The sequence below is a fragment of the Silurus aristotelis genome (assembly GCF_946808225.1).
Source record: "Silurus aristotelis genome assembly, chromosome: 1".
In the NCBI taxonomy this organism is placed as follows: domain Eukaryota; kingdom Metazoa; phylum Chordata; class Actinopteri; order Siluriformes; family Siluridae; genus Silurus; species Silurus aristotelis.
Window position 1 is genome coordinate 2,202,225 of NC_139574.1, and position 27,953 is coordinate 2,230,177.

General features: G+C 40.9%; 2 protein-coding genes across 2 annotated transcripts in view; both read right to left on the reverse strand.

Moving 5' to 3' along the window:
* Positions 1-27,953, reverse strand: part of LOC310727127 (uncharacterized protein) — a 564,745-nt gene that overhangs the window by 283,332 nt on the left and 253,460 nt on the right. Inside the window, exons 20-24 of the mRNA XM_083543328.1 lie at positions 27,664-27,837; positions 27,193-27,366; positions 23,438-23,611; positions 20,827-21,000; positions 20,380-20,556 (exon numbers count right to left, since the gene is read on the reverse strand). Of these exons, the coding sequence (XP_083399454.1) occupies positions 20,380-20,556; positions 20,827-21,000; positions 23,438-23,611; positions 27,193-27,366; positions 27,664-27,837 (873 nt within the window). The remainder of the gene's footprint in view (positions 1-20,379; positions 20,557-20,826; positions 21,001-23,437; positions 23,612-27,192; positions 27,367-27,663; positions 27,838-27,953) is intronic.
* LOC310730409 (uncharacterized protein) overlaps positions 1-27,953 on the reverse strand; it is an 88,283-nt gene that overhangs the window by 5,209 nt on the left and 55,121 nt on the right. The gene's annotated exons all lie outside the window — the stretch shown is intronic.

The following is a 27,953-nucleotide window of genomic DNA, read 5'->3' on the forward strand; positions in this document are numbered from 1 at the left end:
TCAGCTTGGGTGATGGACGAGTCCGCCTCTGAGCCCTCAGCCTCTGCTTCCTCAATGGAAGACGTGACGGCGGGATTGAGGAGATCCTCGAAGTATTCCTTCCACCGTCCAACGACATCCCCAGTTGAGGTCAACAGCTCCCCACCTCTACTGTAAACAGCATTGGTGGGGCACTGCTTTCCCCTCCTGAGGCGCCGGACGGTTTGCCAGAATCTCTTCGAGGCCAGCCGATAGTCCTTCTCCATGGCCTCACCGAGCTCCTCCCAGGCCCGAGTTTTTGCCTCGATAACCACCCGGGCTGCAGTTCGCTTGGCCTGCCGGTACCCGTCAGCTGCCTCAGGAGTCCCACAAGCCAACCAGGCCAGGTAGGACTCCTTCTTCAGCTTGACGGCATCCCTTACTTCCGGTTTCCACCACCGGGTTCGGGGATTGCCGCCTCGACAGGCACCGGAGACCTTACTGCCACAGCTCCGAGCGGCCGCTTCGACAATGGAGGTGGAGAACATGGTCCACTCGGACTCAATATCTCCGGCCTCCCTCGGGATCTGGTCAAAGCTCTGCCGGAGGTGGGAGTTGAAGATCTCTCTGACAGGAGGCTCGGCCAAACGTTCCCAGCAGACCCTCACAGTACGCTTGGGTCTGCCGAGTCTGTCCAGCTTCCTCCCCCGCCATCGGATCCAACTCACCACCAGGTGGTGATCAGTTGACAGCTCCGCCCCTCTCTTTACCCGAGTGTCCAAGACATACGGCCGCAGGTCAGATGAAATGACCACAAAGTCGATCATCGACCTGCGGCCTAGGGTGTCCTGGTGCCACGTGTACTGATGGACACCCTTATGCTTGAACATGGTGTTCGTTATGGACAAACTGTAACTAGCACAGAAGTCCAATAACTGAACACCGCTCGGGTTCAGATCAGGGGGGCCGTTCCTCCCAATCACGCCCCTCCAGGTGTCACTGTCGCTGCCCACGTGTGCATTGAAGTCTCCTAGTAGAACGACGGAGTCCCCAGTCGGAGCACTGTCCAGCACCCCTCCCAGAGACCCCAAGAAGGCCGGGTACTCTATACTGCCGTTTGGCCCGTAGGCACACACGACAGTGAGAGACCTATCCCCGACCCGTAGGCGCAGGGAAACGACCCTCTCGTTCACCGGGGTAAACTCCAACACATGGCGGCTGAGCTGGGGGGCTATAAGCAAACCCACACCAGCCCGACGCCTTTCACCATGGGCAGCTCCAGAGTTGTAAAGAGTCCATCCTCTCTCGAGGAGTGTGGTTCCAGAGCCCAGGCCGTGCGTAGAGGTGATCCCGACTATCTCTAGTCGGAACCTCTCAACCTCACGCACAATCTCAGGCTCCTTCCCCGCCAGCGAGGTGACATTCCACGTCCCTAGAGCTAGCTTCCGTGTCCAGGGATCGGGTTGTCGAGGCCTCCACCTTCGACTGCTGCCCGATCCTCTTAGCACCGGCCCCTTACGGTCCCTCCTGCAGGTGGTGAGCCCACTGGAAGGCGGCCCCACGTCGCTCCTTCGGGCTGAGCCCGGCCGGACCCTGTGGGGGAAGGCCCGGCCACCAGGCGCTCGCATACGAGCCCCAACCCCGGGCCTGGCTCCAGGGTGGGGCCCCGGCTGCGCCATACCGGGCGACGTCACGGTCCCTGATGTAGTATCTCTCATAAGGGGTTTTGAATGATTTCACAGATCTTATTCATTGAATGCCCCAGTTTCAGTGCAAGGCTTGGACACTGATAGCAGTGGCTCTCTTCATCATAGCCAGACTCCCTCTGGACCGCTCAAATAAGTCTTTAAAAATTGGCAGGTTTCACAGCTTCTTCAAGACTGTAGATAGAAAACTCTGCGCGGCGTCAACATCAATCTTCTAATTTCATGCAGTTTTTGTTGAATGTACTCAAATTTGATAGTCATGCCCATGTTTGTTAAAGAATGATTGTGCAAGCTGAAGAATACTCAGGTCATTTTTGACAACAGCAGAGATTTTGTCCTGCTTCATCGCTTTAGAATTTTCTAACTTCTTGAGAGATCTGCTGACTGAATGCAAAAGACATTGCCATAGTTGCCAGACACAAAACCCTGACTCTGCCTTGGGTTTCACTGTCAGATACTGGTTTTGAGCGACGACATCTCAAATGATGCCACAGATCTGTCCGTACGAACATCCCTTTGCAGTACATGCAATGCACAAACTGTTTTGAATCAGTCTTTTTGGTGCCCCTTTTATTTTAAGGGCCCCCTCTCCACACTGTAAAACATCTGTATTGTTCCTGGAAAAATCTAGTTTTTCCAGTATTGCTTTACATTCTTTCAAGCACACAGGGAGTGACAAAGCCTGCCCAACTTTAACTTCATCATTGCGAGTTTTTGACTGAGGTTTTCCACAGATGTGACAATACTTCTTACTATTTGAAGAACATGAGATCTTTCCTGGTTGCACAGACTTATGTTACAGCCATGCAGCTTTCCCGTCTTTCCTCTCTCAATGCTGCCACCATATTTTCATTCAAAATCTTCTCACTACTGTCCTCTTTGTTGTGTGATTGGGGTGACTGCCTCACCACATCTCTTAATCTGTGTAACTCTGAGACTTGCTTTCTGTAAAGGTAAAATTCACCAGAACTGTCTGACTCAACATATTTTAACAGCGTCCCTTGACAAAGTAAGTCAGACTCTTCATACACACAAGCTGCTTCCATGGACTTTAATGTTTCTTTTCCTTTGCCCACAGATAAATGGCATGATTAGATCTTGCTGGCCTTGTTGTCAGTTCATCTGAACTGTCTGACTGATTGTCTGACTCAGACTGTGGTATGTATTCCTCATCTGACAGCGAATCTTCCTCTGAACCTACATCCTATTGTCAAGATATATGATTAATATCCAGCAATAAAAGTAAGTTAATTCAACTAAGGAGCAAACATATAGAATTTAACTTTCCCATGATAACGTTTTCACTCCATTTATGATGCGCTGAATAGCAGGCCCAAAAACTAGAACACACTAGGAGAGAAATCATCTTGTGTCAGGGCATGTTCAGCCATTAACATGAGATTCTACACCTAAACCTACAATTAAAACAATATTACACCCTTTTTTTGTATTGATAGTTTAGAGTTCTACAATTTTGAGTCTCAGAAACATCTTGACAAAGTTTCTTTTATTATTCTTTTAGAGCACAACTCTTCTTTACCTTGTCTTGTCCAGCAAGAGAACCACAATCACTGCCTGATGACAACTGGGTCGTATGGCTTATCTGAAAATATGAAATACACCTTTACATTCAGAATCTCTTCATCTAAAAGCTATAATACAATCATAATATATGAAATATATCAAAGGTCTAACATACAGTCATGATACATTCAGCCAGTAACTGATGCAAAATGAAACATGGACAGGATGATCAGAATCCCTCATACATAACTACTGATCAATACTGAGAGCACAGAGCTGTATATCAGTGAACCCCAATGTCCCTGTAATCATTAGTCCTTGTAAACAAGGTTTTTGTCCGACTAACACAATACACTGGGTTTTTTTAATCAAGTCAAACATCAAGAACTTGTTCTTAATAAATTGAATGTCGTCATAAAACAGGTGTAAGCTACAAACCACCTGACTTACTGTAATGAACACCCAGGTAATGAGATGCATAAAAGCCATGAACATTACCTTGGGTAACATATAATCTTTAATATTTTAACCTTCAAAAATATTCCAATATATAAAAATTGATACTCTAAAGGTGAACATACCATGCATCGCCATGGCCACTCAAAATCACCATAATCATATGTGATCTTTTCACCAGGACTGATGCTTCTTGTGGCAAATAAGCATAGGTGTGGTTTTCCATCCACACAGATTGTCGTCTTCCTGTTATTTGGATTAATGTTGTCATCGTTTACAAGTCTGCCAAAGGAACCATCAGCATCAACACTAAACAAATGATAGTTAAACACTCAATAATGGATTCCTACTTTATCCTGTTAGACATTACACAATTGAATATCAGTACTGAAAAACTAGAACCGTGAAATAATACTTTTCTTTTAGATCAATTGTTTAATGGTTATTATTATGCTTTGTATTATACTTTGGGGGAGTGGTGGCTCCAGCGGTTAAGGCGCTGGGTTACCAATCGGAAGGTTGGGGGTTCAAGCCCCAGTATTGCCAAGCTGCCACTCTTGGGCCCTTGAGCAAGGCCCTAAACCCTCTATGCTCCAGGGGACCCTTACGAGAAAAATAAAATCAAGGACCGTGACGTCGGAGCGACGTGGGGCCGCCTTCCCGTGGGCTCACCACCTGCAGGAGGGACCGTAAGGGACCGGTGCTGAGAGGATTGGGCAGCAGTCAAAGGCGGGGGCCTTGACAGCCCGATCCCTGGACACGGAGAAGTGTCTGGGGAATCTGCTTAGACTGCTGCCCCCGGGACCCGAATTACGGATAAGTGGGAGAAGATAAATGAATGAAAAAAAAAGTGTGTGTGACTGATCGACTTAATTCCCCTGTAGTTACTGCAGGCCTGCACATCTCACTTATGCTTAAATTTTGGTACCAACACACTCCTTCTCTATGCCTCAGGCATCCTCTCACCTTCCAGAATCTTGTTAAACAATCTGGTTAAAAACTCCACTGCCACTAAACATCTCCATGCTTCTACCGGTATGTCATTTGGTTCAACTGACTTTCCACTCTTCATCCTCTTAATCGCTGCTCTCACTTCCTTCTAACTAATCCTATCCACATCTTGCTTCACTAACTCCACATCATCCAACCTTCTCTCTCTCTGATTTTCCTCATTCATCAGCTGCTCAAAATACTCCCTCCACCTTCTCAACACACTCTCCTCACTAGTCAACACATTTCCATGTCCATCCTTTATTGCTATAACTTGCAGTACATCCTTCCCAGCTCGGTCCCTCTGCCTGGCCAATCGGTACAAATTCTTTTCTCCTCCCTTAGTGTCCAACTTCTCATACAGCTTCTCATATGCCTTTTCCTTGGCTTTCGCCACATCCCTCTTTACCTGCTGCCGCATCTCCTTGTATTCCTGCCTACTTTTCTCATCACTCTGTCGATCCCACTTCTGTTTTGCCAACCTCTTTCTCCATATGCTCTCCTGCACTTCCTTATTCCACCACCACGTCTCTTTGTCTACTTTCTATTTCTAGCTGCCACCCTCATCACTCCTGCAGTAGTTACCCAATCATCCAACACCTCTTCACCACCACCGAACCCTTGTCTGACCTCTTCCCTGAACCTCACACTACACTCTTCCTCCTTCAGCTTCCACCAGCTTATTCTTCATTCAGTCCTCACTCTCCTCCTCTTCTTCTTCGCCTCCAAAACCATCCTAAAGATTGGTTTCAAGATGGCGCCGCGGCAGTAGCTCGCAGCGGCCTCTCCGGATCCAAAAATGGTGCTTTCACCATATTTAGCCCGACCTATTACAATACATGGACACCAGAGTCAGCTGTGTTCATGTGTACGACCACCAGACACTGCTACAGTACAGGCAACATGCAACCAACAATCTGCATGATGATATTATCAACAACATTCGCGACCTTGGCTTGCTGCGACCTCCGCCAAAAAGACCAGGGCCCCCAGCCCTTGTTGTTACCTGATGCCGGCGGCTGGGAGAGGGGACGTCAAAAGCGCTGTTCAAGGAAGCGGAAGCGCGGCAAGCGAGCGGGTGTCCGTGCTAGGCTAAATACTAACCCTAGCCGGCCAGCTCTCCCGTCCATTTTTCTTTCCAACGTCTGCTCCCTGGACAATAAACTGGATTACATCCGACTCCAGCGAACCACACGGCGAGAGTTTAGAGACTGTTGCGTCTTTGTTTTCACGGAGATGTGGCTCAGCGACAGAGTTCCGGAAGCCGCCATCCAGCTAGACGGGATAACCGTGTTTCGAGCCGACAGAAACGCAGCTCTGTGCGGTAAGACTCGCGGTGGTGGCGTGTGTGTTTATATCAACACGGAATTGTGTAAGAACTCTGTGCTTGTTTCACGCTACTGCTCATCGCTAGTGGAGTTTGTGACTGTTAGATGTAGACCATTTTATCTGCCACGGGAATTCACAACTGTTTACATTGTCGGAGTGTACATTCCTCCCAGCGCTAATGCTAAGGAGGCACTGTGTGAACTCTACGGCGCTATTAGCGAGCTGCAGAATGCTCACCCCGACGGATTGTTTATTATTGCCGGAGATTTTAACCATGTGAATCTCAGGACTGTGCTTCCTAAACTCCATCAGCATGTGGACTTTGCAACGAGAGGAGCGAACACGCTGGATCTTGTTTACACAAACATCCCTGGCCAACTTGTGGAGCATAGGCACTGATGACATTTATCATCATCCCTTTAACTTCCAGCTTCACGTTCATCACCCTATCAGAAACTCTTTTCACCTCCACTACACTTTTACTTTACTCTTCCTTCAGAATCACCCCTACACCATTTCTCTTTCCATCCACACCATGATATAACAGTTTAAACCCACCTCCAATGTTCCTGGCCTTAATCCCTTTTCATTCTGTCTCCTGAACACACAACTTTGTTGAACACACTTTCCCCTCTACATCATATCAGCTATCTCTCTCCCTTTACCAGTCATAATACCAACATTTAAAGTACCAACCCGAACCTCCACTCTCCTACACTTCTCCTTTTCCTGCAGACTCTGTAGACGTCTTCCTCCTTTCCTTTTCCTCCTTTGGCCAACAGTAGCCCAATTTCCACCGGTACCCTGTCGGCTACCGATACCTGTGGCGGTCGTTGTTAACCCGGGCCTCGACTGATCCGGTAAGAAATTCTTATTTGTGATCCGCATGTTTAATTTGGCACAGGTTTTACGCTGGATGCCCTTCCTAACGCAATCCTCCCCAATTATCGGCTTGGGGCTGGCACCAAAAGTGCACTGGCTTGTGCCTCCCTAATAGCTGGGTTTGAAATCATATATGATGATTGTACCAAAATATGCATTAAGCTATGCAATAAATAATCACTGAATTGTCCATGCCAACATTCTGAATCATGTAAAATAAATATACATACATCAAAAATGTGTACATACCAGAGAATTTTTCATTGTAACGGAAACTTAAACATGTAAACTTTATATTCTTTAAATAATTAGATGAAAATGAAATCTCCCCTATCAAACTCAATACAACTGAACACACCTCTACCTAAATAGAGTAGTAATCACTTATAGTAAATAACTTATAAACATCTCACTGTCTATAGCCATTTCTCCATTATCGGGCCAAACCGTCCTCTTATGATGACCATTACGGGGCAATATATATATAGCTGAAACCATTCCTTACTTTTCTTAGAACTATTCGGCCCAATGGTGGAAAAAAGGTTTAGGTGTCTTTGAATGACAGGAAAGAAGAATGAACCAAATATTTTATGACAGCTTAACCTATTTCTTTTTAGCACTTGCCCAAACCGATACCTGTATTTTAGTATAGCTGTTATTTTAAAGAAATAATACAGTAGGGCTGAAGCATGTGCGTAAATCCCAGGGGGGACGGAGGGGACATGCTCCACCCCCCCCCCCCAACCCCCTTCCGAGGATTGTCCCCCCAAACAATTATTAAAAAAATATCACACTCTCTATTGTGAAAAATATATGTATGTACCTAACTAATTGTGTAAGTGGAAAAAAAATAAAATAAAAAATGCATTTAGAAACAGTTAAGTTCCCCTCCCCTTCTTCACAGTGGTTTGACCCACTGCCTGCTTTCCCAGTTCATCTCACCTACTCTACACACACGAGTCAGGTGTGTGTTCATCTCACCTACTCTACACACGAGTCAGGTGTGTGTTCATCTCACCTACTCTACACACACGAGTCAGGTGTGTGTTCATCTCACCTACTCTACACACGAGTCAGGTGTGTGTTCATCTCACCTACTCTACACACACGAGTCAGGTGTGTGTTCATCTCACCTACTCTACACACACGAGTCAGGTGTGTGTTCATCTCACCTGCTCTACACACACGAGTCAGGTGTGTGTTCATCTCACCTGCTCTACACACACGAGTCAGGTGTGTGTTCATCTCACCTGCTCTACACACACGAGTCAGGTGTGTGTTCATCTCACCTGCTCTACACACACGAGTCAGGTGTGTGTTCATCTCACCTGCTCTACACACACGAGTCAGGTGTGTGTTCATCTCATCTACTCTACACACACGAGTCAGGTGTGTGTTCATCTCACCTGCTCTACACACACGAGTCAGGTGTGTGTTCATCTCACCTACTCTACACACACGAGTCAGGTGTGTGGCTGCGACTCAATTAATGTTCAACTCAATTAACTAGGGTATTTTATTCACTTTAAATAAAGTGATTCTCTTTAATCTAGTTGATGCAGACACATATAAATTAGTTGCGTCAAAAATGCTGATTACAGATGTAATTTTCCATTAATCTGCTATATTAGTGATTAAAATATGATTATCTAGTGAACTTTAGCTTGTTTACAATAGCTTGTAGTATAGTGCACTGACACTAACACACCAAAGCCGTTTCCCATGCAGTGTTTTATTTGGCATAATGTTAACATTAACGGTCACAATTAGCATTAGCTGTGCATTTACTAAATAAGCACTGTGCTACATCCGAACTGACCCCACTGTATTTTTTTGTACAATCAATTTCTATATTGTTCTTAAGTGTCTTAATTAATTTTAAATAAAATGTTAAACCCTTTTTTAATTCCTTGTTTTGCTTTGTCATTGAACCTGAGAAAAACTTTGAAAATAACCATAATGACGCAGTCTCAATACTACAATAATAATAATAAAAGCAAAGTTTTTCAACTTAAACATTAAGAAAATCTCCTTATGGTGTCCTGGTAAAACAGGTATAAGCTACATGTAGCCAGTAACGCTATCAATAGGATACACGGTTATGGACCAGATTGTTAGGTTCGCTATAAGAGGGCAAGGAACAGAGAATGCACTTTAATATTTAGACAGACCAGGATGTAAATTAAGATGGTTTTAAATTACTTATAAAGAAAAAGGTTTAAATGGATGTACATGTAAAAGGTACAACAATGAAATAAAATGACAATGAAACAATAAACAGTATAACACAAAAAATTGTTTTTCCCTTCTTTCCTTTAAAGAAACTTTAATGTTATTTGCATTATATTTGCTATATTTAATATCAGTTTGCGTTTAAATTAATTAAAACTTGACGTTGCTTTATAAGCTTATTTTTTATGGCGCTTTGTATCTAATGAAATTGGTTAAATTAAAACCTTTAATCCACAAAGAAATATACAATTTCAGATACACAAAACAGATTACATCAAAAAAAATAAAGATATACATGAAAATAATTCAAAACTTGTCAATAGTTCTCAACCCATGGAACAAGTTTATACACATGTGCATAAGAAAAATAACAAATTGACAAATCCAAATGACAAATTCAATAGATGCGAAAGTATTGGTATGATGTGTGCGATTGTTTGTGGTGTAAGTGTTCAATAGTGCAACAATAAATTCTGTGCAATGAGGTATTTAGTGAAAAATACCAACAAAGCTGGATGAATACCACTCGCGAGAGATAAGGCACGGATCACTTGATCTCTTCTTTTTTGTCTCTTTTAGGGTTCTCAAACTGGGAGGCTCGCCATCTCAGGATCACAGCTTTTCCTAGCTCTCACAAAAAAACCTGACCTGTTCATACGAACAGCACCATGAACATCGTAGACAATTAATGTATTTTAAACTCAACATATCGTAAGTACAGTAAATCAACTGGGTGAAAAATACTATTTTAAAACTTTGTCACTCAATACATAAGCAATCATTTACATAAATGATAATCATTTGAAAAGCATTGTAAAGCTCTTCAGAAATGCAATGCATGCAGCCACAATACATCACACATTCCAACTAGACAAATAAATGCATAAAAACTCAAATAAAACACTTTTGAACTTGAATAAACTCAAACACATAATTTCAGAGAACTAAACATCATTACTTTGAAACCAAATCCGGGGGATTTCAACACAATTAATCACTTTCGGGTGCTACTGGATCCACAATCGACTATCATCCACTTCAATATCATCAATCATTCCACTAAAATAACCCAAAAAGTTTTATACAAGAGTTATAACATCATACAACATTATTTATGCATATTAAACTAGGATGATTGTCATATATTCCTTTTAATCTACTTTAAAAACACCTGCAATCTGCGAAGCGCGTGCTTTCCGTGTGATTACATAAATAAAATATCATGTTAACGTTTTTATTTATTTATTTATTTATTAAACTACTTTTTCTTGTTCATAGTACAACAGAACAACTTTTATAACGCATTATATTACTTTTGTTAGCGTTTTCAATGAAAATATAATTATTGCTATTTTTTCTCTTTTTATCAGCTCAATTCTGACCTGTTACATACACACAACCTAACATTGAACAAGAATGAATAAAAGCTATTATCCAAATCTTGTATGACTGCAGATCATTTCATCATGAGTATCATGATTTGTGTATCTATAATGTCAAATATATAGGAATCATAGCTAATCTGTGATCCACACAATCCAAGGCCCCATGGTTGAAAACACATGTGATTCTTAAATTAATTCCAAAGTTTAATATTTTTAGAGTGAAAGTTCATTGGCATGTGACTTTAAGTTCTGTCAGTTTAAACATTCATGTGATTTTTAAACCTTTAGAGCACAAGAAGACCCAATAGAAGAAAACATTATTTTAACTAAAAAATTATTCTATTTTCATTAATGTCTATTTGAGCTTGAACAGATAGATGCAAATCTTTTGGAAAAATAGCAGTGTCAGCAAGTATCATTTAAACACAGTCACATATGTCTTTAGTGAATATAAACAACTGAGAGAAAACGCATGTGTAACAGAATAGTGGACATTAGCTCTTAATGTGAAATCAGCCTAATTAATGACCATACAGCAGTTTGTTATTATAAGCAAATACAAAGAGTACATCAGTTCTGTAGCTTTAACAATGGTTATGTTAATTTATGCAGTTATTTTACAGTTGATTACCATATTTTCTGGACTAGAAGACGCTACTTTTTTCCCACGCTTTGAACCCCTCGGCTTAAACAATGAAGCGGCTAATTTATGGATTTTCCTGGGTTATTCCCGGTTTCACATGCTTCAAGCCAAAAACTTGAACCCCATAACATTAGACCAATGAAATTGCCGCACGGGTTCAGGTGAACCAATGACACTCTTTATATTTAATCAGTGTACAATTACTTTCTTGGTAGGCTACTGTTTAGATACAAGCCGTGTAACAGACACTGTCTTTCATTAAAGCCTGGGTAAAGTTCATTAGTTTCAATGTAGACACCTGCGGCTTATAGACAGGTGCAGCGTATTTATGTTCAAAATCAAAATCTTTGTCAAATTCAGTGGGTGCGGCTTATATTTAGGTGCGTTTAATAGTCCGGAAATTACGGTATTCACTTTCTGAATGCTGCTAATTAGACTTTAACTAATGCTTATTTCATTAGTATATGTTCTACTGCATTTATCATTGCCTGTAATTTGGTTTATTATCAGTGCAGAGGCACTTCCCCTCCAAGATCACACCAATCATTCCAGATTTATTCATACTTTACAAATAGAGCTATTTAAGTCATCTGGTAAAAACTTATTCATATTGCAATATATTCTTATTAAAAACACTATCATTTTTTTTTTCTTTTATACATTTTGTGCAGCCCTGTTACCTTGGTTAACACTTAACCTTTATTATTACCTTTAAAAAGTACTGAAAACAGTTTTGTTAAACAGTTTTACATAAACATAAATAACTCACGTTTTAAACCATTGATGAATCTGCCCTCGAGCCCAGCTTTCTTTCTTCTGAAGGCCAAAATGTATGGCCTCCTCCAGTGGGGTTTGGTCTTTCTCATTCGCTGTTTTACTGCAGCTATGATTTGATGTGCCTGTCTGCCGTTATAGAAAAAAATGCCCTAAGAAAATAAGAAACATTTAAATTGTCATATTATTCAGAAAGTCTGTTTTCAACATAAACATTAAGACTGACATTTCAACAGATTAGTAGAGTATTTTTTGTTGGTGTGCAGTAATCAGAGCACATATTTCATATATTTTGTATCTTAATGTCTTTAAGTACTACAGCACTGTAGCATTATATATGAACAAAAGTATTTGAACACTTTAACACACTCTTTCACATATGGCCTTAACCAGCCATATGTGGTTCTTCACAAACGTTATTCTGTTTTGGATGCCGTAGCAATACATTAAAATTTTTTGTTTCTTCTATTGAACAAGACCTAAACCTGTTTCAATATGACAATGCCCCTGTACACAAAGCCTGGGCATGGAGTGGAGATGAAGATCCTGTGTGGGTTGCTATTGAGCACCTTTGGGATGAACTGTAATGTTGACTGCACCCCAGGCCTTCTCACCTCACCTACATCACTACCTGACTTTACTAAAGCTCTTGTGTCTGAAAAATCACAAATCTCCACAAGCACACTCCAAAATCTAGAGAAACATCTTCCCAGAGGAGTGGAGGTTATTATAACAGCGAATGGAGACTAAATAATGAATTGTACCTTTTAAAAAACAGCAGCTTCAGTCAGATCCACAGGTGTCTTCTCAGGTGCAGAGTCCACTTCCGGTCCAAACAGGAAATGAATGCAACGCTTTACTACACCTCTAATTAATTAAATAATTAATTATGGAAATAACATATGAACGGGGTTTAAAAATAGATTAAAAAAAATCAGTAATTTACTGTCAGGATTGAATGTGTGGTTATGTTTGTTTATTGCAAAAATTCTAGCGAGCTAAAATTCTAGCGAGTCATGTTTTCATGGTTTCCCATTCCTCCTAAAGTAATTGATTGTAGCTCCGCCCACCGGCGCCATCATATTTTCGCGCTTTCCTGCTGAAATGTGCCGATTTGCCTATTCACAGGCCTGGAAACTTACACTTGTGTAAAAATTATCATTTTTTAAAACACAGGTGCATGACTAGGACTCGCCTATAGGGGCAAACTCAGTGATACACTGTGAAAAGTAAAAAATCATTTTTTTGTGGTATGTAAGGACATGTCCCGAAACTTTCAAAAAATGCTCCTGGGACATAGTACAAGGCGTCTACAGTGCAGGATCTACAAGGACATGGCCTCTGTCCCTGTAAACCGAAATGCCCCCTACAAACTAAACTTATTGAGTCAAGAGAATACTTGAGTGCTCTACACAGGTCAATGATTAACGAGCAATAACATTCTATTGAGTGAGGGTGAGTGCATGTGTGTTTGAGAGTGATTGTGTGCGAGTGTGCTTGTGTGATTATAAATGAGTTTGTGCGCTCGATAATGTGTGTTTGTGTGTGTGTATGTGTAGAGAGAGAAAATATATTCACCCCAGAAATGAAAGCAAAGCTGCTGTAATTAAAGCATGTGAAAGTTTTAATAAAAATTGACAAACAGGTAACTCAATGGTCCAATGTTTAACACTTAGGGGATACACACGTTCCTGAAAATAATAAATGTTGTGCTTTAATAACTTTAGAATGGGCAGTTTTTATCTAAATATGGTCCCCTTCCACGGAGACTGCCATGTTCCTTTGGTACCCCACAACAGAAAAACAAACACTGGCTCTAGATAGATTTTCCTCATCTGCCACAGAAGTTCTACTGCTATTAAATTAGACTGGTCCAAGATGGTGGTGTGGCAGTAGCTCACAGCGGCTGCTCCGGACCCAAAATGGTGCTACTTTCACTTTGTAGCCCACCTTATGCAACATATGGTAATCGGAGCAACCGGTGTTCCGGTGTACCACTGTTGAACATTTTAGGAACAACCCCAACAACACAATAAATAATGTTCTGTGGCAGAAGCTACACGACATCTGCATGCTTTAGGAACCAGGCCTCCAGACCTCGGCGTCACCTGCGGTGGACGGACAGAGGAGGGGTAGTTAAAAGCGCTGTGCGAAGAAGCGAAAGCGCAGAAAGCGCAGAAAGCGAGCAGCGGCTAGTGCTAGGCTAAAAGCTAACCCTAGCCTGCCTGCTCTACCATCTCTTCTGCTGGCAAATGTCTGCTCCCTGGACAATAAATTGGACTATATCAGACTCTAAGCTACTCGGCATGAGTACAGACACTGCTGCGTCTTTGTGTTCACTGAGACGTAGCTGAGCGACAGAGTTCCGGACGCCGCCATTCAACTGGATGGGCTAGCTGCGTTTCCAAAAAATGCAGCTCTGTGCAGTAAGACTCGTTGCAGCGGTCTGTATGTTAACATCAACACGGAATGGTGTAAGAATTCTGTCCTCGTTTCCACCTACTGTTCATCGCTGTTGGAGTTTATGGTTGTGAGATGTAGATCTTTTTATTTACCCTGGGAATTTACCACCGCTATTGTGCTAGGAGTGTACATTACACCTAGTGCCTAATGCTAAGGAAGTGCTCAGCGTACTCTATAGGACCAATAGCGAAGTACAAAACACACATCCTGACCGATTGTCTATTATCACCGGAGATTTCAACCATGCAAGTCTCAGGACTGCGCTTCCTGAATTTCACCAGAATGTGGACTTTGCAGCCAGAGTAGAAAACATGCTGGATGTAGTTTACACAAACATCCTGGGCGCATACAGGGTAAAGCCCCACCCCCAACTCGGGTACTCAGACCACATCTCTGTTATGCTGATCCCAGCATACTGACCACTCAGCAGGCATTTCAGACCAGCTCAAAAGCAGGTGAGAACCTGGCCAGCAGGTTTCATGTCTGCTCTCCAGGACTGCGTTGATTTCACTGACTGGGACATGTTTTGGGAAGCTGCAATCAACAGTGATTTCATCAACTTGGAAAAGTACACGTTAACAGTGACCAGCTACATTGGCAAGTGCATTGATGGCGTAACTATCTACAAGACCATTACCACACGCTCCAACTAGAAGCCTTGGATGACCGCCAAGGTGCGTGCGCTGCTAAAATCCAGAGCCTCTGCCTTTAGAGCAGGGGACAAGACAGCCTTAAAGACAGCTAGGGCCAAACTGTCCTGTGCCATTACAGAGGCAAAGTGCGCAGACTGCAAGAGAATCCACAGCCACTTCCAGGACAGCGGAGACACCCGGCGCATGTGGCAGGGCATCCAGGAGATTACAAACTATAAGAAAACTTCACCTGCTTGTGACCGTGACGCCTCGCTCCCAGATGTACTGAACGACTTCTATGCCCAGTTTGAAATGCAGAACAACATGGTGGCGAGGAAACCCATCCCTGCTCAGAGTGACCAGGTGCTTTGACTAACCACAGCTGAAGTGAGGAAAACTCTATGCTCTAGAGTTAACGCACGAAAGTCTGCTGGACTGGTTGTGTTCTGAGCCCCCTGCTCTTCCCACTGTACACATAGGACTGTGTGGCCACTTCCAACTCCACTACTATCATCAAGTTTGCTGACGACACTGTTGTGGTGGGCCGGATCACCAACAACGACGAGACGGCCTACCTACAGGAGGTTAAAAACCTGGAGAGATGGTGCCAGGTGAACAACCTTCTCCTGAACGTCAGCAAGACCAAGGAGTTGATCTTAGACTTCAGCACGAAGCAGGAGCGGTCATACCGAACACTAAACATCAACGGGACCCCAGTGGAGAGAGTGGACAGTTTCCGGTACCTTGGTGTTTACATCACACAGGACCTGTCTTGGTCCTGTCACATCAACACCCTGGTGAAGAAGGCCCGGCAACGTGTGTACCATCTGAGACGCTTAAGGGACTGTAAACTTCCCCCTCAGGTGCTAAAGACTTTTTACACCTGCACCATTGGGAGCGTTCTGATGGGTAGCATCACTTCCTGGTTCGGGAACAGTACCATGCAGGACAGGTGAGCCCTCCAGAGGGTGGTGCGTTCAGCTGAACGTACCATCCACACCAAGCTCCCTGACCTGCAGGACATCTACAGCATGCGGTGCCGGACCAGAGCCAGGAAGATTATGAAGGACCTCAGCCATCTCAACAATGGACTCTTTTCTTTGTTGCATTTGGTTAAAACGCTTCGGCCCCCTGAAAGCGAACACAGAGAGAATGAGGAGGAGCTTCTTCCTGCAGGCCATTTGGAGTTTAAACCAGGAAACACACAGGATCTAAAAGCTGGTCCACTCTCTCCATCGCCACACTTTTCTGCAAATATTTTTCTTTTCGCACTACAACACTTTCTCTGGACTGTCACTTTAACTGTGGACTTGCACAGCACAGTGCACTTTAAACCACACCATACCGCACACGTTCACTTTAAGGACAATCACATCAACCATCTTATGTGATTATTGTTTACTGTCATAAGCATACCTTGTATTCATAAGCATACCTTGTATATACACTTTTTCCTCATATATATCTTTATATATTTTATATTTTACATAGTTTATACTCCTTATTTTTCTGCTTTTTTTTCTTTGTATTATTTTTCTCCCCATCCTATTCCCTCATGCCAGACAGTCATATAAAGCATTTCACTGCATGTCCTATTCTGTATGTATGTATGTGGGTGTATGTGACAAATAAAATATAATTTGATTTGCTTTGCTTAGTTATGAGCCTCATAACTTACCTGGACACTGGTTTGAGCACAATGAGAAGAATAGCAACGGAGGCTGAGGATCAGTAGTAATGACGTCCACTATCCAAAACTTCCTTTCTTTGTTTCTTTGTTTCTTTCAAATGTATTATTATTATTATTATTATTAAAATAGCACTCACATGGGATGCATACAACACCTAAACTTAACTGACACAAAACGTATAAAGTAAACACACAACCAGAATACAAAACACAGTGATAGTCTACTAAAATAGTTCAGCATAAACAAATTAACAAAATAAATCTAAACAGAAAACAAATAATACACAATTAAAAAAGATAAAAATGTTAGTTTCAGAAAATAATCAGGAGGTAGCCCTTACAGCTAAAGAAACATTTTTTTCTCACTAGTACAGCTGTTTTAGCAGCTGTCTTATAAACTGCTGAGCGAAGATAATCATAAAATAGTTTTAGAATACTAAAAACCCTTTACATATTTTTTTACTTTACATTTATGAAATACCATCCAACTCCTTTGACCCTGATTTCCAAATAAAAAACACTACATGATTTATTTCAAAAATAAAAATGGTGTTGTAAACAGAGAAAATAATCACATTCCAAAAAAATAAATGTGATATTGTTTATTAGAATTACAAAAAAGTAAAGAAAATTTTTATATACATTTGTATTCATTAATACACATCTGATCCCACAAAAAAATATATATTTCTTACAATCAAAACAGAAACAATTAAAAATGGTCATAACGTCATATTGTTGAAATACAGTGAGGAAAATAAGTTTTTGAACACCCTGCTATTTTGCAAGTTCTCCCACTTAGAAATCATGGAGGGGTCTGAAATTGTCATCGTAGGTGCATGTCCACTGTGAGAGACATAATCTAAAAAAAAAAAATCACAATGTATGATTTTTAAACTATTTATTTGTATGATACAGCTGCAAATAAGTATTTGAACACCTGAGAAAGTCAATGTTAATATTTGGTACAGGAGCCTTTGTTTGCAATTACAGAGGTCAAACGTTTCCTGTAGTTTTTCACCAGGTTTGCACACACTGCAGGAGGGATTTTGGCCCACTCCTCCACACAGATCTTCTCTAGATTAGTCAGGTTTCTGGCCTGTCGCTGAGAAACAAGGAGTTTGAGCTCCCTCCAAAGATTCTCTATTGGGTTTAGGTCTGGAGACTGGCTAGGCCATGCCAGAACCTTGATATGCTTCTTACAGAGCCACTCCTTGGTTATCCTGGCTGTGTGCTTCGGGTCATTGTCATGTTGGAAGACCCAGCCTCGACCCATCTTCAATGCTCTAACTGAGGGAAGGAGGTTGTTCCACAAAATCTCGCAATATATGGCCCCGGTCATCCTCTCCTTAATACAGTGCAGTCGCCCTGTCCCATGTGCAGAAAAACACCCCCAAAGCATGATGCTACCACCCCCATGCTTCACAGTAGGGATGGTGTTCTTGGGATGGTACTCATCATTCTTCTTCCTCCAAACACGTTTAGTGGAATTATGACCCAAAAAGTTCTATTTTGGTCTCATCTGACCACATGACTTTCTCCCATGACTCCTCTGGATCATCCAAATGGTCATTGGCAAACTTAAGAGGTGCCTGGACATGTGCTGGTTTAAGCAGGGGAACCTTCCGTGCCATGCATGATTTCAAACCATGACGTCTTAGTGTATTACCAAAAGTAACCTTGTAAACCGTGATCCCAGCTCTTTTCAGGTCATTGACCAGCTCCTCCCGTGTAGTTCTGGGCTGATTTCTCACCTTCCTTAGGATCATTGAGACCCCACGAGGTGAGATCTTGCATGGAGCCCCAGTCTGAGGGAGATTGACAGTCATGTTTAGTTTCTTCCATTTTCTAATGATTGCTCCAACAGTGGACCTTTTTGCACCAAGCTGCTTGGCAATTTCCCCGTAGCCCTTTCCAGCCTTGTGGAGGTGTACAATTTTGTCTCTAGTGTCTTTGGACAGCTCTTTGGTCTTGGCCATGTTAGTAGTTGGATTCTTACTGATTGTATGGGGTGGACAGGTGTCTTTATGCAGCTAAAGACCTCAAACAGGTGCATCTAATTTAGGATAATAAATGTAGTGGAGGTGGACATTTTTAAGGCAGACTAACAGGTCTTTGAGGGTCAGAATTCTAGCTGATAGACAGGTGTTCAAATACTTATTTGCAGCTGTATCATACAAATAAATAGTTTAAAAATCATATATTGTGATTTCTGGATTTTTTTTTTTAGATTATGTCTCTCACAGTGGACATGCACCTACGATGACAATTTCAGACCCCTCCATGATTTCTAAGTGGGAGAACTTGCAAAATAGCAGCGTGTTCAAATACTTATTTTCCTCACTGTATAAAGCACACTTTTGTGTTTTTGTTGAGAAAAGATGAGGATGTCATTAAAAGAGTATTGGCGGCGGGAACTCAGGTAATTTTTAGCCTCCGTCTTCACCATAGTAACACTCGATAAGACTCATGGGTACTGTAGTATTTACCAAACCAATTGAAAAACACTATTTCTCAGAATAGCAACGGCATTTAGAAGCGATGGCCGAAGCACAAATCTGCAGTGTTGTTAATTCCCCGGGAGAAAATATTTACTGTATTGTGACTGGAAGGAACCACTGATGATGGTTATAATAACGAGTAGCTTACAGAATATAAAGCAATAAAAACAAGAATAAAATCCCCTGATTAAATGTTGAGTAAAAGTTTAAAAATTAAAATATGAAGGAAAAATTGGGAGAAAAAAAATACAGCGTCTGTGGTGCCCAGTGGCAGAAAGAAAAAATGTGGCAAAGGCAAGAAAGATACTCCGTATTGAAATACATTAGATAGAAGAGTGTCACGAAAAATAGGGAAACTTCGTGTCCATAAACACAAATCAATAGATACAATTTCATGACTATATCATGAAATGCCGTGAGACTGGGTTGGTAATTTGGTTTGTATTGGGTTGGTTCGGAAGCCTCTTGAGCTCCAGACGGCCTGCCTTGTTCCTGCTAAGCCTGGCCTGGAGAGGTATCCGTATTGTATCTGTGTGTGTGGGTAAAGTATTTTTTTTGTGTTTCTTTTTTTTTTATAATAAAGTAGATATTTTTTGTAAAGATACCCATGCCTCATTCCTTATTGTTCTCTCCCCTTAATTGGTAAAACTTACCTGTGTGCCCTTTATGTGGAGTATTTCACTGGTGCTCCAACAGGGCAGAATAGTCTGATTAAATCAAAGGAATTCTTTTTTCTCTATTACTGTTCTTGCACTTCCTTTGCCTCCTTTTTCCCTGAGCTGTCAGAAGATTTTAGTTAATGATAAAAATGAAATGAAAAGGACAGTGGGGCAGAGAACACGAGGGAATATATATATATATATATATAAAATAAGAAAAGTAAAAAGATTTATCACAAATATTCACATAATTAACCAATCTAGACTTTTGTATCAGCATAAACACTTTTCTCAGTCTGTACTCTGATTTAATTCTACTGTATGGAGTAAAAATACATTATACAAATTACATTTGAATTACATTTAAAACAATTATTATCATAAAATACATTATTGTTGATCATGTTCCTCCGTGTGTGAGACTCAGATCAGAACCTGTAATAAAGGAGAGAAGAGTAAAATGATCAGTTTTTTATTACAATCATCATAATCAGTATTTACACTCTACAGAAATGTAGAACCTGCATACAAATGAACAGTAACTCAGTAACTCACTGTAGTGTCTCCAGTTTACAGTGTGGATCCTTCAGTAGATCAGAGAGCAGCTTCACTCCTGATTCTCCTGCTTCATTGTAGTTCAGATTCAGTTCTCTCAGGTGTGATGAGGTGTTTGACCTCAGAGCTAAAACCAGAGCAGCACAACCTTCACCTGTAATACTGCAGCTTTCCAGCCTGTAGAGAGATCAATAATTATAGAACTACAATTATAGATCAGCAGCTTACTGAATTTATAAATCTGTAAAACTATAGCAGTTCATGAAACTCCAGATCTAGAAATAAAATCTACATCTATTTTAGTGTTTGATTTTTATGAATGTGGAAAACTATAGCAGTTGTTGCTTCTTTATTTAAATTGTGCTTCAGGACACACAACATTTTATTCATCTAAAACATCCATATGACAGAAATGCAGGATCTACAGTGTGTAAGTGATGATCTGACCTCAGTATCTCCAGTGTACAGTGTGGATTCTCCAGTCCAGCAGAGAGCAGCTTCACTCCTGAATCCTGCAGTTTATTCTTACTCAGGTTCAGTTCTCTCAGACTGGAGGAGTTTGAACTGAGAATTGAGGACAGAATTCTACAACTTTTCACTGTGAGATTACAGTAACGCAGCCTGGGAGGGAAATTATAATAAATCAAAACACTGATATCTTAAACACACACACACACACACACCTTGGTAGAGAAATTATAATACAACAATAATCTCTCTCTCTCTCTCTCTCTCTCTCTCTCTCTCTCTCTCTCTCTCTCTCTCTCTGCACATGCATGGGCGGAAAGTGAGAATGGCATGTAGATCATGAGACCGGTTAACGTGTTGTCAATCTTTTTCGCAATAATTTTCCGTAAAATATCTTATTGGAGTGGGTGGTGTGTGTGAGTGTAGAGGAGTGTGTGTTAGTGGTTGGGAAATATTTAACAACATATACCTAATTCGTGTCTCCAGGCTATTAGGCTTAAAGACTGGTCTGATTTTAATGAACTAGGAATGCAGTATGCATACTTTTTATCATCAGCAAAATTCAACTGGGGAATTAGTTAAGAAGTTTTAGTTGGGGAGGTGGGAAACCTACATTTCCAGGAGGCCTGGTGTGGAAAAAAGTTGGTATTAAATACTTGGTTGTCTACCTGGGGAGTAATGAGTTTTTAAATAAAAACTAGGAAAGCACTGTAGAGCAACTGTAAAGGGCAGACTGAGCAGGTGGAAGTGGTGATTTCCAAAGAGGTCCTACTAGGGGCGAACGCTGGTAATCAAAAACCTGGATGGGTTGTCTCTCTGGCACAAGCTGGCAGGCATGGATCCACCGCCAAACCTGCTAGTGAACATCCAGGCCCTGCTTGTCGACTTCTTCTGGGATGGTCAGGATTCCGCAGAGTGTACTCCATCTACCCAAAGAGGAAAGGGGCCAGGGGCTGGATTAACTCGCCAGCAGAACTGTAGGTAAAAGGCTGTATCCAGAGACTCCTAACAGGGCCCAGGAACCTGATATTGAGAACAGCAGCCAGTGGACTTTTGCACATAGTGGGAGGACAGGACAGAACATTGTTTTAACGGCTGCAGATCACTACACTGGCTGCTGGAGAAGCCCCTGGTCCACAGGAGTTGTCTGGACATCTCCGGCGTGACCACCCTCACACTGTCCAGAACATCGCAGAGACAGACCTGTCATAAGGAGAGGACCTGGCAACATGAATGGGATTCCAGTCCTTGTGTGTCATCAATCAGCTCATATTTGTCTAGAGGTCCACCCTAACAGCAGAGGAGCATGTTCAGCTGAAGGACTATAAAATCGGTGAGACCGGTCCTGCAGAAGAGGAATCCTTTCCCCAGCTGGACATCACTGTCGATCTAGACAGGTGTGGAGGTTGCCCTCCTGAAGTGCAGGGGTGAAGGGGAGATGAACTTTGGGACAGTTTCAGGGAAGCTGCTCTACAGGGCCTGAGTTTAAGTTTTAAATAAGATCAAACTGAAAGGGAGGGTGGACACCCAGTGGAGAAATGTACTGATGAAATGATGATAATAAACCAGAGTGGAGACACTGTACAAACCACCATTAACCAAACATCTGCAGACCTCCAGTGGAGGATTTTACACTGTATCATCTCTGTAAACTCTTATTTGTATTTTAAACAATGATATTTTACAAGACTGTCCATTCTGTTCACAGAGAAAAACTGTTTTTCATGCTTTAACACACTGCTCCAGGTTACAGCCTCTGTTTGTGCTTTTAAAACGTATCTTAAGGTCTTTAAATGTGGATTTAAATTTTAGTGTTTTATTCCTGGTTTTAAATACGTCTAGAGAAACAGGTTTATGTGCTGATTATGTGCTGATTAAACTTTCATTTAAAATTTTAATTAAAATTTTATTTTATTCTTGGTCAAGCTAAAATTAAAAAACCTCAGCAGGAAGAACTAGAAAACATAAAATGCAGACTGTGATGCCAAACGAATCTTCTCCAGACTTACAAAATGAAGTATTTCGATTGATGTTATTTATAAGAGTATGAGGGATCTGAAGATATTTGAGACTGTGTGATGTTATGGAGAAGCTCTGTGTTCTGTAGTAGAAGGAGAATTGCACTTTGCACCAGAACTGGACTAAATCATCTCAACACACACACACACACACACACACACACACACACACACACACACACACACAGCCTTGTATCTGTGAGTAAAAGACACACCTGAATGATCACAATCCTGTGAAGCCCAAAGTCCAAAACATCATTATTCTCATTCTCTTTGTCTCAGTTTGATTGAATTAAATGTAGTTTTATTTGTAGTGTTTTAACAGTTGGTCAGTGTCACAAAGCAGCTTTACACAAATAAACAGACTGATAAAAAATATCACATTAATTACTTTATGACTATAAAGTACAAAACCAGCAGCAATTATCATTTAAAGTTTTATCTCTATATCCATATCTATAAATACAACCTACAACACATCTATTATTTATTTCCCATTCCAACCTCAGTAAAGAGTGAAATGTCTCACTGAAACTAAAATAATAAACACAGTGTGTAAGTGATGATCTGACCTCAGTATCTCCAGTGTACAGTGTGGATTCTCCAGTCCAGCAGAGAGCAGCTTCACTCCTAAATCCTGCAGGTTATTCCCACTCAGGTTCAGTTCTCTCAGACTGGAGGAGTTTGAACTGAGAACTGAGGACAGAATTTTACAGCTTTTCTCTGTAAGATTACACTCAGACAGCCTGGGAGAGAAATGATGATAAATTAAAACACTGACATCTCAAACACACACACACACACACACACACACACACACACACACACACACACACACACACACACACACACACAGTAAATACAGTTTTAGGATTAAATCAGTGCAGTGTGTAAACATCAGCAGGTTGTCACACAGAACAGCACAAAGTACATGTAGTATAGAAATGTTAAAAATGGGTGGGGTTTAAATTAAAGGTTTTTTTTAAATAATTTTGTAATTTATATTTTATTTTGCTAAGTAAAGAATATAAAAACATCTACATGTGCCAAATACAAAATCACTTGGACAAACAAACATGCAACTCCAAAAGCCAACATTGTAATTAAGTCCTGTATTTTCATTCTTGTATTTGTGGGCACATATATATGTGTGTGTGTGTGTGTGTGTGTGTGTGTGTGTGTGTGTGTGTGTGTGTGTGTGTGTGTGTGTGTCCAAAACTTTAAATATTAATGTTCTAAACTGGTTATGGATTTATCACCTAGTAAACAAAGTGATGGAGAAATTGGATGTGACGGATACTGACTCAATGACATTATACCAAAAAATTGTTAATTGGGGTACAGTACCAAAGGGTGTGAACATACTGTATGTGTCTGGGTTCTTTTTTTTTTTATTATTATATTCTGTACATTTTGGAATATAGAGTTTTTTTTAAGGATGATTTATTCATTAACTCTGAGATTGAAGGTAAGAGGTGTAGATTCATAGTTTGAGTATTGATTTTTGATTAAATAAATGATTTTATTTGTAGATTTTTAAAAAACTATTACTCCTGATGCTGTATTTCTGGACCAAGTGTGAAAATGAGAGCAGATTATTAATAGGAAAGATGTGTTGGAGTTGTGTAATGCTCTTTTCTGCCCAAGTGTGTAAATTGAGTGGCTTCATATTAGCTGTGTATTCTGGGTAATTCCACATGGGAATGTATTTAGATGGTCTAAGAGGCTGTGTTTGTAATTTGGTAAAATTTTCACTAGGCTGTCAAAGAGACTGTTATAGTTGCTGCTTTAATACAGGAGTGTATTTTTGATTGTCTGACTATAGAATTGTAAATCTGAAATTCAAATGTCCTTACAAATTGTTTGCTCAATATCTAATCATATATTTTCTGATGAGTTTGGGTGGATCCATTTGTATATCTGTTGAAGCTGAGTAGCCAGAGAGTAATGGTAGAAATGTGCTGCTTCCAACCCTTTGTTTCTCCAGTGTAGTTAGTTTAACCTGTTAGCCTTCGGCACAGATTTTGGGACTCACAGCTGAAAATGCCCTACCTGACTTTAAATGTTAAAATGGGTTAAAAGCCACATGTCTCATGAGTTTATATTTTAAATTGTATGAATATATCATAAAAAATGAGATTCCTACAAACATTTATCTGAGACTATGTCTGGTTCGCCCCTCCCCACCCAAATTTTAGGACTCACAGCTGAAATGCTCTACCTAAATTTAAACGTTCACAGTTCCTGATAAAAATGTGCTACATACACAATTTATATATCTTTAAAAAGAAGACACTTTGAGCTTTACTGTCTATCATCAAAATTGATATTGCTCAAAAAGATATTAAGTTATAGATGATGAAGTGCCATAGATATACATTTCCTGCATTGACCATTATTTTTATTTCATATATAAATACATGAAATCAGTCCTGGAGCAATCCAGAAAAGTACTGGGTTAAAAGCCACATGTGTCATGAGTTTATATTTCAAATTTTATGAAGATTTTTATAACAAATGAGATTCCTACAAACATTTATCTGAGACTGTCTGATCCTTTTCTCCCTCCCTCTGTTTGAGAGACACCTGCTAAACTCAGCTGATCATTCATACTCTATTCATACAGTCTGCATATTAATGACCTGCTGACCAGTAAAGGCTTTTGTTCTACATGTTTGGGGATATTGATATTGATTTGGCATTCATATTGATGGCCAGGTAGCCAGACAAGCTATTGTTTACAGTCATGGCCAATCATATTGATGTGTGGCCAGTCCAATCTCAACAATACACACACACACACAGTCGTCAATCAGCTCATATTTCTCTAGAGGTCCACCCTAACAGCAGAGGAGCATGTTCAGCTGAAGGACTATAAAATCGGTGAGACCGGTCCTGCAGAAGAGGAATCCTTTCCCCAGCTGGACATCACTGCCGATCTAGACAGGTGTGGAGGTTGCCCTCCTGGAGTGCAGGGGTGAAGGGGAGATGAACTTTGGGACAGTTTCAGGGAAGCTGCTCTACAGGGCCTGAGTTTAAGTTTTAAATAAGATCAAACTGAAAGGGAGGGTGGACACCCAGTGGAGAAATGTACTGATGAAATGATGATAATAAACCAGAGTGGAGACACTGTACAAACCACCATTAACCAAACATCTGCAGACCTCCAGTGGAGGATTTTACACTGTATCATCTCTGTAAACTCTTATTTGTATTTTAAACAATGATATTTTACAAGACTGTCCATTCTGTTCACAGAGAAAAACTGTTTTTCATGCTTTAACACACTGCTCCAGGTTACAGCCTCTGTTTGTGCTTTTAAAACGTATCTTAAGGTCTTTAAATGTGGATTTAACTTTTTAGTGTTTTATTCCTGGTTTTAAATACGTCTGGAGAAACAGGTTTATGTGCTGATTATGTGCTGATTAAACTTTCATTTAAAATTTTAATTAAAATGAAATCTTATTCTCCTTCCCGTGGGCTCACCACCTGCAGGAGGGACCGTAAGGGACGGTGCTGTGAGGATTGGGCAGCAGTCGAAGGCGGGGGCCTGCTTAGACTGCTGCCCCCGCGACCCGGATTACGGATAAGCGGGAGAAAATGAATGAATGAATGAATGAAATCTTATTCTTGGTCAAGCTAAAATTAAAAAACTTCAGCAGGAAGAACTAGAAAACATAAAATGCAGACTGTGATGCCAAACGAATCTTCTCCAGACTTACAAAATGAAGTATTTCGATTGATGTTATTTATAAGAGTATGAGGGATCTGAAGATATTTGAGACTGTGTGATGTTATGGAGAAGCTCTGTGTTCTGTAGTAGAAGGAGAATTGCACTTTGCACCAGAACTGGACTAAATCATCTCAACACACACACACACACACACACACACACACACACACACACACACACACACACACACACACACACACACACACACAGCCTTGTATCTGTGAGTAAAAGACACACCTGAATGATCACAATCCTGTGAAGCCCAAAGTCCAAAACATCATTATTCTCATTCTCTTTGTCTCAGTTTGATTGAATTAAATGTAGTTTTATTTGTAGTGTTTTAACAGTTGGTCAGTGTCACAAACCAGCTTTACAGAAATAAACAGACTGATAATAAATATCACATTAATTACTTTATGACTATAAAGTACAAAACCAGCAGCAATTATCATTTAAAGTTTTATCTCTATATCCATATCTATAAATACAACCTACAACACATCTATTATTTATTTCCCATTCCAACCTCAGTAAAGAGTGAAATGTCTCACTGAAACTAAAATAATAAACACAGTGTGTAAGTGATGATCTGACCTCAGTATCTCCAGTGTACAGTGTGGATTCTCCAGTCCAGCAGAGAGCAGCTTCACTCCTAAATCCTGCAGGTTATTCCCACTCAGGTCCAGTTCTCTCAGACTGGAGGAGTTTGAACTGAGAACTGAGAACAGAATTCTACAACTTTCCTCTGTGAGATCACACTGACGCAGCCTGGGAGAAAAATGATGATAAATCAAAACACTGTCATCTTAAACACACACACACACACACACACACACACACACACACACACACACACACACACACACACACACACAAAATAAAACCAAGTAGAAACTCCAGATTGTTAAACATCTATTTCAGTGTTTGTTATTTATGAATCTGGAAAACTATAGCAGTTTTTGCTGCTTTATTTAAATTGTGCTTCAGGACACACAACATTTTATTCATCTAAAACAGCCATATGACAGAAATGCAGGATCTACAGTGTGTAAGTGATGATCTGACCTCAGTATCTCCAGTGTACAGTGTGGATTCTCCAGTCCAGCAGAGAGCAGCTTCACTCCTGAATCCTGCAGGTTATTGTTACTCAGGTTCAGTTCTCTCAGACTGGAGGAGTTTGAACTGAGAACTGAGGACAGAATTCTACAACTTTCACCTGTGAGATTACACTCACACAACCTGGGAGAGAAATGATAATAAATTAGAACACTGACATCTCAAACACACACACACACACACACACACACACACACACACACACACACACACACACACACACACACAGTAAATACAGT